Raw genomic sequence first — 14,902 nt, 5'->3', positions numbered from 1 at the left:
TTTGTTGCTGCAGATTCAGATGATGTAACTGGATAATAAACAATGCACTGTATGGTTGACACACATGCTCACCTTTACACAGCCTACATAAATGCTGAAGCATGCTGTGGGTCAAAAATGTGCAATAAATTCCCATGACCTATATTTTTTTATTGTTCTATTTTAATTAAATTGTGGCCATTAAAAAATTGGTTTTATCATTTTCACTGGAGGATTATTATGGGTTATGGAATTGCATTTTGGCCAGAAGTGACGTTTGAAGGTAAAAAGATTGTGGTGGATTTGTTTCTCACAAACACGCAGCTTTTCACTTTACAAGACGTTATTTAATTCATTGGATATTGGAGTGTGCATTACTTGTGCATTATTGTGATGTTTTTATCAGCTGTTTGGACTCCCATTCTGACGGCACCCATTCACTGTAGAGCATCCGTTTGTTAGCAAATGATGCAATGCTAAATGTCTCAAATTTTTCTGGGTGAACTGTTCAAACATCATCAAAAGAGGTATCACTCAGAAGGAGTTTATTTTGTCATAATGACAGACTGAATATATACCATTTCGCTTATTACACAGCTATACTTAAAAAATAAATAAACAATATAGGCACAAAATGTTGATTTGAATTTCAATTATTTTATTATGTGAGATGATGGAGACCAAACAGTGGGTCAGTTATTAAAAAATATTTGACTGCAGAAATTATGGTCAATCAATCAGAGTCAAGTATCCCAGAGAGCACTGTAGATGGTGAAAAAATGGCAAAACTGCTTCTTTATCAACTCATTTTCACTTTCATGCCATTGCATCTGTTTTATGTTGAGTACAGACAGTACAGCTGAGGCTGAAGATGAGCAGTGACGGATGTGAGCTGTGCCTATCAGCGACTGTCTGATCGAACGCAAGAGACAGCAGCTTTACGAAAGGCAAGGGACTCATCACTCATCTCAGCTGCGTCAGGAAAACAGATTCAATTTGTCGGCCCTGGAGACTCTAACCTTGATAGTGAAAAAAACTGACACAAGCATACAGTAGGCATGCACTGCTGTATTTTAATTTACTACTAGTGCATTTTGAAAATATATTGCGTCAGTTCCAAAAAGCTACAACTGAAGCTTGTATAATTAATTTAAATTTTAAATACATGTTGATGTTACTGCCCTTTATAAATACATATTTACAGGTTTATATGGGCATAATGACAAGCACTTCTAGTCTTTGGGTTACATCAGTTTAGTGAAATGTTATAGATCAATATTAGGAGACACTTCCAATAGTCCAAAGAACAGAAATCAGTCACTATACCATATAATAGCCTTACTTGAGCGTCTTATGTTTTCAGTATACGTACACTGTCTCTGAGGCAGTACCTTTTTAAAAAAGTGCTAATATGTACCTTTGAGGTACTAATATGCATCTTTAGGGGTAAATAAGGTACACAGGTGCACCTTTTGAAAGGATACCACCCTAGTGACAGCTTTTGTACCCCTTTTGTATTTGTCAATATATATTCCAGATTTTTTAAAGATGTTTTTAATGTAAGTTTTTTATGCTCAGAAAGGCTGCTTTTATTTGATCAAAAATACAGTAAAAACAGTAAATTTGTGAAATATTTGTAGAATTCAAAAGAACTGTTTTGTATTTTAATATATTTTGGAATATAATTTATTCCTGTGATGCAAAGCTGAATTTTCACCATCATTACTCCAGTCTTCAGTGTCACATGTTCCTTCAGAAATCATTCTAATATGCTGATTTGCTGCTCAATTATTAATTATAGCAATTGATAATTATTATCAATGTTGAAAATGTGCTTCTACATATTTCTTTCTTTCTTTCAATTTCACTTAGCTCAATTTTTTTAATGGTAGTAGTGTGTCATGGTTTCCACAAGCACAGCTGTTTTTAACATAAGAAAATAATAAGAAACCTTTCTTTTGCAGCATATTAGAATGATTTCTGAAGGATCATGTGACACTGAAGACGGAGTAATGATGGTGAAAATTCAGCTTTGCATCACAGGAATAAATTACATTTTAAAATATATTCAAGTAGAAAACAGTTCTTTTAAATTGTAATGATATTTCAAAATATTACTATTTTTTTCATCAAATAAATGCAGCCAGAGACTTCTTTCGAAAACTTAGAAAGAAAGCTGAATTATTCCAAACATTTGACCAGTAGTGTATTTCCCAGTGACAGTGAAGCTCACAAAAACAAGGATAACACTCAGAGTTCATCTGACTCGGGGATAAATGTGGAAGACATGGATGAAATGGGCTCAAGGGGGATGCTGGGAAGAATCAGAGGGGCGCTGTCAGCCACCCAGCCCGAGGCCGTTCTGTTGAAGGTGGGCCGTTTGACCGGAGCGGGTGCTGCAGGCATGGGTCTTGGAATGGGGAGGCTGGGGTTCACATCAAAAGATTTAACAGGGGCTGTGGGTGCCTTCCCAAAACCACCGAATGGAATAGCCACCCTTCAATTACAAGAGAGGAGAGGAAAGGAGAGGAGTATATGAACGCTTATGGTTTTGTTAGACAACACAACAAAAACAATCTTACAGCAAAAGGTATGGAATATAATACAAACCCAGCAACATTTTAGGTAAAGGTATCTTATTGATTGACTTTAAATCAAATGTTGCTGGATAGCATCTTTTTGCTCATAAAACATGAAGCAGGTTTCCAATATTTGGCAAATATTCTTCAAAGTCAACATGAAACAGCATTTATAAACCTGTTTGCATATGCAACAGGATTTTCAAAGAGAGAAAAAAAGACCCATTATTATTTTATATTAGAAATGAGAAATTAATGAAAAGTGGGCGTTATATAACAGAATGGACCAGTGTAATAATCTACTGTAAACATAACCAGCAGCAGTGTTATTGTTTTTAACTAAAACGATAAAAAATAGTTTAAAATATAAATATTAGATGAAAAACTGAAACTTACAGAAAAATAAAAATGTGTCCTATACAACTAAGTGAAAAACTAAAAAATACTAAAATGACTAAAATTGAAAGACAAAATAACAAAAACACATGAATATGAAAATATTTAAAGAAATAGTAGTTAAAAAATATAAATAAATAGTCTATAAATAATACTAAAAGGTTTTTAAAATAAATATTCATGGATGATTCAAACACAGTTAGTTGAAGAAGAATTTATATTTTTATCTTACCTGTTGAAGCTCTTGTATTGAGGAATCTCTTGTCTGGTTTGGGGTTCAGGCATGCGGGCGACCAGCGTTTCGGCCAGAGAGGGGTCACTAATGAGGGCCTGTTCCCAGGGCGACTGGTAGGATCTGGGCATTGCTGTACAGTTGAACTTCTCTGCTGGAACATCCTTCAAGGGACCACCGTAACCTATTGAACGCATGAAGAAAGCTTTGTTATGATGATGTGGTGCATGAACCAAAAACCCTTGTGAAGTATATTTTAAAAGAATATGCTTAAGTGTGAACTGAATGCAATGTTTTCATACACTTGCATGTTATTTGCAATTAAATGAAAATGAATTATAGTTTAAATGTGTATTAAATGCAATTAGCTGCACTTTGCTTTTTGATCCACTTACATAGGACTTAATTATATTATTATATGTAATGTCATAATTCGGTAGCACTTTATTTTAAACAGTCCTGTTTCTCATGTACATATATGCACTTATTAAAGTAATTACTATATCTAGGTAATAACTAGGTACTAACCCCGAACCTACCCATTGTAGTTACCTTATATTACCAGTACTTTCCAAGGTAAGTACACTGTAAGTACATTAACTGTAAAATAAAGTGCAACCCATAATTCTATTGTCTTTGAAATATGGTTAAAGTGTATTGCTGAATGTACTGACAAGCATTTATGGTAAACTAAAATACACTTTAATGTCATTTCTACTGATGTAATGTAACATCAATAGAATTAAAAATTAATAATAAAATACGTAAAATAGACTAAAAGTACAATCCAGTACTTTACATGTGCTTTAGTATGTTATAAAAATAAGTGTACTTCTTTAATGCATGATCAAATATATTAAAACGTAACGATTTAAAATGTACTTTAAGGTAAAGCTTTAAATTAGATTTTATTGCAAAGTAAACGACAATTAGACTTTTAAAATTCGTCATTAAATTTTTTTGGTAACACTTTAGTTTAGGTACCAATTCTCACTAGTTGCTTATTGGCATGCTTATTACTAGCATATTGACTGTTTATTAGCACTTATAAAGCACATATTAATGCCTTATTTTGCATGACCATATTCTAGATCCCTTAATCCACCCCATGTCTAAACTTAACTACCTTACTAACTATTAATAAGCAGCAAATTAGGAGTTTATTGAGGCAAAAGTCATAGTTAATAGTTATTTAATATAGAGAATTGGTCCCCAAACTAAAGCGTGACCCTTTTAAAATATACTTTTAAGGTTTGAAGTACACTACAAGTGCACATTTAATACAATTAAGCACACTTCTTTTTCACAAGGGATCATTTTACAAGTCTTACTGAAAAACAAAAATGCTAATAAACAGAATGAAAAACACAATTAGGGTTTAAAAAAAAATAGAGTACTGCTAAAGACAACTGTGAAATAATCAGCGGTAAGAACTGTTCAAGTATAAGATCAGGACAAAGCACATGTTCAGAAATGAAAAATGAGCATTAAGAGAGGGAATACATGCAGGGAGATGCCTATAGGTCAAGGCCTGCTTTGCATGGTCTAGAAACTCACTACATCACTGTCGATGCATTATTTTCATTGTTTTGTGAGCTATCCCTTTAATAAAAGTGACTTGACCACGTATATGTAAGGCAGACAGCAGCATTACCAGTGCAGCTTTGCATTGATCCTTTTTTTTTTTTGCATTGCTAGTGAAGCATAAAAGAAATTAGAAACTAAGTAAAAGAAGTGAAAGGCTTCACAAGGTCCTAAAACATGCTGTAGAGGAATACGGGGTGACCCTTCAAAATGAGTATCCCTCAAACCGCTGTTCACTGGCAGGGCCAGCAAGCCCAAAACAAGAGTTACGTAATGTGGGTGTTCTGTCACATATCAGCCTCATGCTGAGGACAATCTCCTTCCTGAGTTCATGGGCCTCAAGGAAGCAGCACAAAATGCATGAGTTTCAGCGCTGAGGGTCTGGGCAGTTCAATGGGCCTCAGAGAAACTTTAATAACAGCAGGGGGAATTCGTTTTTAGACACTGTTTTCACGGGGCAGTGCGCTGACACATCAAGACGCTGATGAGCTATGAAAAAAATTCTCATTAGGAGGCAGTTTAGGCTTGCTGACTGGTCACAAGAAGGCTAAAAAAATGTCTTAAGATTATGTTACTTGAGGTTTTTCTTTTTTTTTGCATTTAATGCATTTAGCTGTACAGATATGCCATGTCAAAAATTCAGTTTCTTAAAGCTATGCCTATAAATAAAATAAAATAAGGCAGTGGCTATTTACACTAAGTGCAAATAGCAATAGATGCTATTTACGCCAAGTATAAATAGCAATTAGATGCTATTTACACTAAATGCAAACAGCTATAGATTATATTTACACTATGTTAAAATAGCAGGATTTTCTGCTATTTATACTACTTACTGCAAACAGTGGCAATTTTCTGCACCTCGGTATTGTAGTGCATAATGAAACAGTATGCAATAATAACATATTGGGTCCTTGATTCTGATTGGTTGAGCCATGTTCGAAGCTGTTGTAAATTACTCTACAAACATACACCTTTTGTTTCTGTCTGTCTCGGCAACAACTTTGTTGCATAAAAGCAATAAGCCCCAAGAAGCCGTGCTTTACAGTGAATTTATAACAGCTCAGGGATGTTGTTAGGGATGACGTGAAAATTATTAAATGGATGCCACCAAGTTTTATTTTATTTTATGGGTTTGGTTTAACATTAAACAGTTTTTACAACTAAAATTAAATAATTTATAATTAAATATAATAAAATATAAATAAAGTAATATATAATTAATTAAGAAATATAATATGACAAAAATAAAATATTTACAAATTAAGTTTTGGTTTAACACTAAACTATGTCTACAAATAAAATAAAATTGTATGGTTTTGGTTTAACTTTACAACTAAACTAAACTAAACTAAACTAAAAATAAAATAAAATAAAATAAAATAAAATAAAATAAAATAAAATAAAATAAAATAAAATAAAATAAAATATAATATAAAAAAATAAAAAACAGCATAGCGTGATACCAGTGGCTTCTATCTCTCACACTGTGGAACTTCATCTGATTTTAATCTTGTTTATTTATCATCAAAAATTCAACCGCTGGTCTTCGTATTTTCCCCTCCCCATCCAAATGAAGCCTCAAAGTCACTAAAATAGCAGGACACACTGTAAATATGTGCTCATCCACCGATCTAGGAAGGATGGCTGAGCCCCAAGGCTAGAAGAGGCCATGGGAGTTATAAGGATAGGATCTGTTTAAGATGTTATCGTGGACAGCTGCTGCTCTGTGCCACCAATTAAAGGATGCAGGAAACACTTAGCAAGCTTCCTGTTGGGGCACTACGGCCACTGTTCACACAGGAATTATATGCTCAAAATGTACATCAGCATGTACCACAAACCAAAAACTCTAAATGCTGTACTGTGTATATAATAACTTAATTGAAATTATTTAAATAAATAAAACAAACAAACAAACAGTTTAATAATATTTCAAAATTTGAATTCATGGCGCTGATCTACCTCAGTCATGTAGTTTTATTTCTTGGTTAAAAATTAAGATTTTGTTTTACATAGACATGATAAACTTAACTATATCGTGTCTTCTGTTTGAGGTGCAAAAATATTATCTAACATCATAAATGGACCACCAAACATAATCAGGAACGCCACATTAGTACAAAGTTTTGTCTAATTAACTAAATAAAGTTTTGAGACTTAGTCGGTCTCGATTGTCATTTGGTTAAATCAGTGTAACATATTCCTGTTTTTGGTTTTTAGTACTTAACACCTTTTTTTCCTCTCCTAAAAATAAAAAAAAAAAATCAGTTGTAAGTAAGCAAGTAAGTAAGTAAGTAAGTAAATAAATAAATAAACAAATAAATAAATAAATAAATAAATAAATAAATAAATAAATAAATAAATAAATAAATAAATAAATAAAATCACTTGATATTAAATTTGGAACATTTTTAGTCAAATTTATTACATAATAATATTTACGGTTTATTAAAAACCCTTTATTGTTAGTACATAATTCCTTTTAATATTGCCTATTAATAATACTAATTTTTTTAAATAATCATTTATAACAACAACAGCAACAAAAAACATTTCAAATGTTCCTTTTTTTAGGTCAGGTGCAAAATAATTCCTTGAGCAAACTGTTTCCCTGGAATTATGACAGGGTTTCAGTTGTAGTGTCCCCTATGGGCAGATTTTGACTCAGTTTGCTGTGGATCTTCAAAATGTCCTATTGTATCACACTTTATTAAGTTTGGACAGTGCATTGAGCAGATCAAGCAATTGCTGTGGACTAACCTGGGGCAATAGTCTCAGGGTTGAGTGCATTTGGTGCCTGGTCAACTCCAAGACAGTGTTCATTACTTAAAATGTTTGTCATTTCAGCGCTTGGACCTGGAGAAATGGCATCAATCTGAGAAAAGAAAAATGGAATAGTGACTCTGTTGAGAATTAGTGCTTATTTGGATTGTATATAAACAAATGACACTCACATTGTGCTGTGTGTTGGCTTCATTCTGAATACTTTCAAAGGTGTATTTCTCTGAGCGCTTCTGACGCATCTTGAACAGACGGGAGCCCCTGTTTGATGCTAAGGAAAGCTCCTCCAACATGATCTCCTTCGGTGCGCTAACTTTCTTCCCTAGATCCATCTCTACTTCTGGAAAAGAGTAAAGAAGCAGTGTTGGGGGTAATGAATTACAAGTAACGCGAGTTTACTTTTTCAAGTAACTAGTAAAGTAACATATTACTTTCTAATTTACAAGAAAATATTACTTTTTCAAATAAGTAAATAAGTGTTTTCATTTTATTGATTAAATTCCATTTATTGACCTCTCTTGTTTGCATGTTGAAAGAAATTTGGGTTAAGTTCAAGGCCTGATGAGAAAAAGTAATGCAAAAGTATGGTAGCCTAATGCATTCTATAAAAAGTAACTAAGTAACGCAATTAGATACTTTTTTATGGAGTAACACAATAATGTAATGCATCACTTGTAAAAGTAACTTTCCCCAACACTGAGAGCAAATATAACACAATATTCTACATCATTTTAAAAATGAATGTCCCCCTGCAATCACTAATTTTGTTACTTAAAATTCATCTTTGATGGTCGAAATTACATATTTAAATGTTTTTTCCCCATGAAAATAACTTCTTTGTGTCTTGAAATGGCTTGAATGTAACTACAGCCTTACCTCATTTAGTATATGGGGATGTATGCATATGATAATTAGTCTTTGCCTCCACTTAACAGCAGAAGCTCGGACCTGCTCTTCACTCCACTAACTGAAGTAGTAAACGCTGCACAGTGACAGGTGGCAATATTGGATGAGTGGATAAGAGGGAGTGAATCCATGAGTGAATTTATTCTAATTCTAAATGGATTACAGAAAGCGTGCAAAGAGCGCAGCATTGAACACTTTTGAGCGGTGAGTGGATTCTAACTTAAATGCCTTTGATTGGCCATTGAGATGTGTTTTTAGCCGATTTTTGAAGATGGTTAAGGACTGGACTGATGGCAGGTCATTCCACCAGGAGGGAACAGTTAATGTAAAAGTCTGTGAAAGTGATTTCCTCTTTGGGATGGCACAATAAAGCTACGTTCACTTGCAGAACGCAAGCTTTTAGAGGCACATAAGTCTGAAGTACTGAATTTAGGTAAAGGTGTGCAGACTGCAGAGCCAGTGGTGGTTTTGTAGGCAAACATTAATGCCTTGAATTTAATGCGAGAAGCTATTGGTAGCCAGTGCAAACTGATAAACAGAGGTGTGACGTGCATTTTTTTGGCTCAATAAAAATGAATCTTGCTGCCGTGTTCTTGGTTAATTATAAAGGTTTGATAGAACTGCTGGAAGACCTGCTAAGAGAGCATTGCAGTAGTCCAGCCTGGACAGAACAAGAGCTTGAACAAGGAGTTGTGAAGCATGTTCTGAAAGAAAGGGCCTGATCTTCTTGATGTTGAATAAAGCAAATCTGCAGGACCGGGCAGTTTTAACAATGTGGTCTGAGAAAGTCAGCTGATCATCAATCATAACTCCAAGGTTTCTGGCTGTTTTTGAAGGAGTTATGATTGATGAGCCTAACTGGATGGTGAAATTGTGATGAAGTGATGGGTTTGATGGAACCACAAGCAGTTTCTTTGTTTTTTGTTTTTTTGAGACTGTCTTTGTACACCGCAGTTTTAAGGACTAAATGCTCAGCATTGACTGATGTTGACTGAGCTCATGGTTTATAAGCATATTAAAAATACCAGACATACAATTTGAAATTCAGTTTAGATGTCAGCTGTATTTAGGCCCAAATTGAGTTATTTCTGACGGCCGTAATGCGGGTCACTCAGGGGGCTCTAACAGGCGTATCAAAGGATGAAAATGTATCCTGCTGGTATGTTCTTACAGCTGTCAAGCGTCATCTTGCAGTCAGCCGCCGGACGATCAGTTGTCCGCCCCCCGAAATAGAATTTCAAACAGACAACTACAAAAGGATTAGTTGCTCTCGGTAGTAATGCATCTCTACGGATTAGTGTTTTTAGCTGTCCGAGTATGCTTAATCTAATCACTACTAATGCGAATACACAAATCTTAACAGTGTTTTAACATGTGTTAATAGCTAAATATACAATAATTAGCCTAGCATGTTTGTGTTGACAGTAAGTTTATATTACAATGTTTATATTAATTGGAGAGCCAATTAAAAGTCAGCTGGTTAGTTCCAAGTAATTATGTATTTAAGTAAGAATTGAATGCCTTTATTTATCAATGATGCATTAAATCTATGTATTAATTAAAATACTTTTACATTGTTACAAAAGAAAAGAGAAAAGAAAAATATTTCAAATAAATGTTGAGCTTTTGAAATTTCTGTTTATCAAATAATCCTGAAAAAAAAAAAAAAACTCTCGCTTTCCACAAACATATAAAGCAGCACAACTGCATGGAAATAAATTTGGTGAAGAAACAAGTTTCACTGAGAAATTGCTTGTAAATTTCACCACCAATTATAATGAAGTGGAAATTTTAAACAGTGTTTTCAATGTTTATAATAAATTTTAATTTTTTTTCTTGAGCAGCAAATCAGCATATTAGAATGATTTCTGAAGGATCATGTGACACTGAAAACTGGAGTAATTATGCTGAAAATACAGCTTTGCATCACAGGAATAAATGACATTTTAAAATATATTCAAATATATTAAAAATCGATATTTATATTACCAAACGTCATATAATAGTGCATAAGTACGTGATTTGGGATGCACCTTGTGTCTTTGGAAGCTTTTTGTCTTTCAAACAAATTGACGTTATTTCTTATTTACATGTAATGTTATTTACATGTTTTGTCAGCTGAACCTCTTTCACTCAATATATTCCTTTCAAGTACCCGCTGAGGTAATAACTTCATAATTAAGTAACCCCTTTGCATGCTTCTCTGACGTTGGTTAACGATTACATAACATGCAAACAAATCAAAAATGTCCTTTTTAGTGTTTTATTTTGATTGTTGTTATTTTAAAATGATTTATTTTAATTTTAAAATTAAAATAAAGGTCCTACACAAAACCCATTTTGGGAAACCTTGACGTAATGTAATATTTAATGCACTTCATGTTGTTAACAACAACAAATGGAATATATTTTCTTTCTCTTTGTATTTTTAAGTCAATATGGTACAAGAATATTCTATTTAAATCAATGTGATGATGTAATGCACGAGTTGGGTCAAAAGTAATCTAAAAGTGATCAAATGAAGTCTGATTATATTGTTTTAAATGTGTAATGTTATGAATTACATTAACTAATCAGTAACCAGTGTGTGTGTGTGTGTGTGTATGTGTGTGTGTGAGTGTATACATACATATATGTGTGTGTGTGTGACCCTTGACCACAAAACCAGTCATAAGGGTCAATTTTTTGAAATTGAGATTTATACACAATCTGAAAGCTGAATAAATAAGCTTTAGATTGATGTATGGTTTGTTAGGATCGGACAATATTTGGCCGAGATACATTTGAAAATCTGGAATACTAAAAAGGGTACAAAAAAAAATAAAAAATAAAAATATTGAGAAGATCGCCTTTTAAGTTGTCCAAATGAAGTTCTTAGCAATGCATATCAAAAATTAGTTTCTGATATATTTATGGTAGGAAATTTACAAAATATCTTCATGGAACATGATCTTTAATGATTTTTGGCTTAAAAGAAAAATCGATAATTTTGACCCATACAATGTATTTTTGGCTATTGCTACAAATACACCCCAGCGACTTAAGACTGGTTTTGTGCTCCAGGGTCACACACACACACACACACACACACACACATATATATATATATATATATATATATATATATATATATATATATATATGAAATGAAAGGATGGTAATGAATCATTGCTCGTACCATCAGTGGCATGGATCTCTCTACAAATAGCAGCCGCCTGCATTTTCCTCTCCTGTGTTGACATCAGAGTATGCTGAGACATGCTGTCTGTGGAAAACAAAGTTTGGGAATGTAAGTTTCCTACATTTTGCCCCTTGCAATCTCACACCTTTTCAAACACTACACAACAGACCAACGCATAATCACATTCATAGTCCAGCGGACTGGGTAACATTTATTACACCTGCTGAAAGGCTGACACTAGCACATCCCTTTAAATAACCCCGAGCAATTAAACATGACGGCCCAGCAAAGGCAGCGCACCCGGTGTAGTTCTGCGGGGGACTGTGAATCGATATGCCTGATATAGACCCAACTGGACAGGACGCTGCCGAAGGGTGTGATGTCTCACCACACCAGACTAGCAGCTGGAAAGAAGAAGATGGGAATCTGTGTCCACATCCATTACTGCACTACCCTAGTAAAAAATTTATATATTTAAAATACATTTATTTCATACCAAGTATAGTTAAAATCTATGAACGTATTTATTAACAGATAACTTGAAACTTACTGATATAAAAATTATAATTAAACTTTATTTGGTGTACTACTTGAGCACAATGCACATTTCTTAATATTAAGTCTAAAATGTGTTTTAATGTCACTTTTGATGAGAATTGTCAATCTTTAAATGAAAAATACTTAAAGTGTACCTGAAGCGTACTTGAAAAAGTACAATCAAATATACTAAGCATATCTTAAATCGTACTTCAGCACTCTTTCTGCACAATTAAAGTGCATTAAGCACAAAATTAGTCGTTCCTGTCAGTCCTCTGTCGTGTATGTCATGTGTTCCTGCCTCTTGTTTCCATATTTGGTCTTGTTCCTGTCCTTGTTCTGTGTGATTATTAGTTTATTCAGTTCAGGTGTGTCTAATTATCTGTGATTGTCATGTGTATTTAGCTCCTGCCTGTTTAGTTAGTGTTCGTCTGGTCTACTCGTTATTTCCCGGTGTTCCTGTCTGTGTCTGCCTTGTCTTGCCCTGCCCTGATGTCGACATTTAAAGACTATTATTTTGAGTTATCCTCGTTCCTCCCTGCTGTGTGCACCGTGACAGTGCCGATTTAGCAGACTTTAAGTATACTGAAAGTACAATTGCAGGGTATTTTATTAAGTACGTAAATATGAAAATGTATTTGTAGTATCCTTAGCATGAAATAAATGTATTTCAAATACATTTAAGTATATTTATTTTTCACTAGGGTATACATGCTGTTCACTAACCATGCTACTAAAGTCTTAATGAAAAGCTTGTCTAACAGGGCTGAACACCCACCGGTGTTGATTTCATTAACTAAAACTTATAAAGCAACAATAATTGAGATAAGACTGCAATACAATAAAATATAAATATTAGATGAAAAAAATTCTAAAATTTTAGTAAGTACTAAAATGACTGAAACTAAAACTGAAAAAAAAAATGAAATATATACAAATATAAAAAGCTAAGTAAAAATATTGATAGATATTATAACAATATACAAATAATATTAAAACATCACTGATACCCACCCACTAAATACTAATATACTAAAGTACTTGATTCTAATTTTTACATTTAGTTAATAGTTAATGAAGGTAGTATATTTGAATATGTTTAATATATTTAGTTAATATATTTAAATGTACTAAATTGCAACTTCATCGTTACAAATGCATAATTACAAATATATTTAAACACATGACATCCAAGTTTCGATGGAAATTACATTAAATAAAGAATATTTTAGTTTACCATAATTGCTTGTCAGTACATTCAGCAGTACTTTAACCATATTTCAAAGACAGTAGAAGTAATTATGATATTATATATAAAGTTGTACTTAGTGAGTCAAAAAGCGATCTAAAAATAAGCTTATTGCATTTAATATGTATGTAAAGTATAATACATTTGACTGTACATGCAGTTAAGCGTCTGAAATCAGTTGACACTTGAATTAAAAAAAGTATAATACTTCTGTAATAAGTGCAATTTTTTTAAAAAATATACTAAAGTGTACTTCTTTTTCACAAGAATATTTCATTCAAAAAAAAAAAAAATCTGTTGGGTGTACTGTGTAAACTTCATACTATTTAGCATCCTCAGCATTTCAGTTCATTCTCACAATATATTTCATGTGCCGAATACACAAATTACACCAATATGTGAATTCAGCAGTGTGCAGGTATTATATATAACCAGCATAATCAGTACATGCTAATGCACTGTATAGCCCCATCAGAGACCTTACCGTACTGCTTTGAGACATTACTGTGTAGATGATGGCAGTCATCAGCGCTTTTAACACACTGCACACACCCCAGGCGTCCCTGAGGCAGGGCTCTTACCTGCGCCGGGTCAGGCTGTGTGGAGAGGTCAGTCTGGATCTGTGCTGCTTTCCTCTCTGAGCAGGACTGAGGGGCTCTGGCCAAGCGGAGGGGTTTCAGAGCGACGGCCAGCTGTTAGCCTGTGCGCGTTCACTAGCATACAGTTATAAATAGCACTGATCACACACAAACAGACTTACGTTGACACTTTTGAGTGTGACGGAGAAAGCAGGTGTCTGCTCAGGTTATGACTTCACTGTGTTTGTACAGTTCATTCATTCTTAGGTTTCAGTTCGGTCAACTGAGTTTTGGTTAATGTGGTCAGTGGTCTAATCTCTGCTGTGAATGAGAGTGATGTGATTTGTAGGATATAAATAAAACACCTTACCCTGGCTTTTTCATGGCAATACATTAAATTTAATTAAATATTCCTTCCCTAGTGAAAAAAAAAGAAAAATATTAAAATGCATTTGAAATACATTTATTTTGTGCTAAGTATACTTAGTTGTACTTTTGGTATACTAAACTAGTATACAGAATGTCTGCTAAATTGGAACAATTAGTAATGCACTTTAATTTTGCAGAGGTAGTGCTGAAGTCCAACTGAAGATATACTAAAGTATATGTGACCCTGGACCACAAAACCAGTCTTAAGTCGCTGGGGTATATTTGTAGCAATAGCCAAAAATACATTGTATGGGTCAAAATTATAAAAAAAAAGATTTATGCCAAAAACCATTAGGATATTAAGTAAAGGTCATGTTCCATGAAGATATTTTGTAAATTCCTTATCGTAAATGTATCAAAACTTCATTTTTGATTGGTAATATGCATTGCTAAGAACTTCATTTGGACAACTTTAAAGGTGATTTTCTCAATATTTTGATTTTTTTGCACCCTCAGATTCCAGATATT

At 33.5% G+C, this 14,902-nt stretch overlaps 1 protein-coding gene across 2 annotated transcripts; it reads right to left on the bottom strand.

Annotated features, from left to right (window-relative positions):
* Positions 1 to 616: 616 nt before the first annotated feature.
* myoz2a (myozenin 2a) lies at positions 617 to 14,141 on the bottom strand. 2 transcript variants are annotated; one of them, XM_058782473.1, is made up of 6 exons: positions 14,009 to 14,141; positions 11,639 to 11,725; positions 7,728 to 7,894; positions 7,534 to 7,648; positions 3,187 to 3,370; positions 617 to 2,476 (listed from the first exon to the last, which is right to left on the bottom strand). In XM_058782473.1, the coding sequence occupies exons 2-6, from the start codon at positions 11,718 to 11,720 to the stop codon at positions 2,230 to 2,232; spliced, it is 795 nt and encodes a 264-aa protein (XP_058638456.1). In that variant the 5' UTR covers positions 11,721 to 11,725; positions 14,009 to 14,141; the 3' UTR covers positions 617 to 2,229. The 2 variants fall into 2 exon arrangements, with proteins under 2 accessions (XP_058638456.1, XP_058638457.1); XM_058782474.1 differs by having other exon boundaries at positions 13,912 to 14,040.
* Between the last annotated feature and the right edge of the window lie 761 nt (positions 14,142 to 14,902).

The sequence above is a fragment of the Onychostoma macrolepis genome, chromosome 07 (genome assembly GCF_012432095.1).
Source record: "Onychostoma macrolepis isolate SWU-2019 chromosome 07, ASM1243209v1, whole genome shotgun sequence".
Taxonomy (NCBI): Eukaryota; Metazoa; Chordata; class Actinopteri; order Cypriniformes; family Cyprinidae; genus Onychostoma; species Onychostoma macrolepis.
This window is presented reverse-complemented; position numbering and strand designations above follow the sequence as displayed.

Coding starts and splice junctions, on each gene's coding strand:
- myoz2a (XM_058782473.1), bottom strand. CDS start 11,720: ATGTCTCAGCATACTCTGATGTCAACACAGGAGAGGAAAATGCAGGCG. Junction 7,895..11,638: donor AGAGATCCATGCCACTGATG/GTACGAGCAATG, acceptor ACTCTTTTCCAG/AAGTAGAGATGGATCTAGGG. Junction 7,649..7,727: donor AAGCCAACACACAGCACAAT/GTGAGTGTCATT, acceptor TTCTTTTCTCAG/ATTGATGCCATTTCTCCAGG.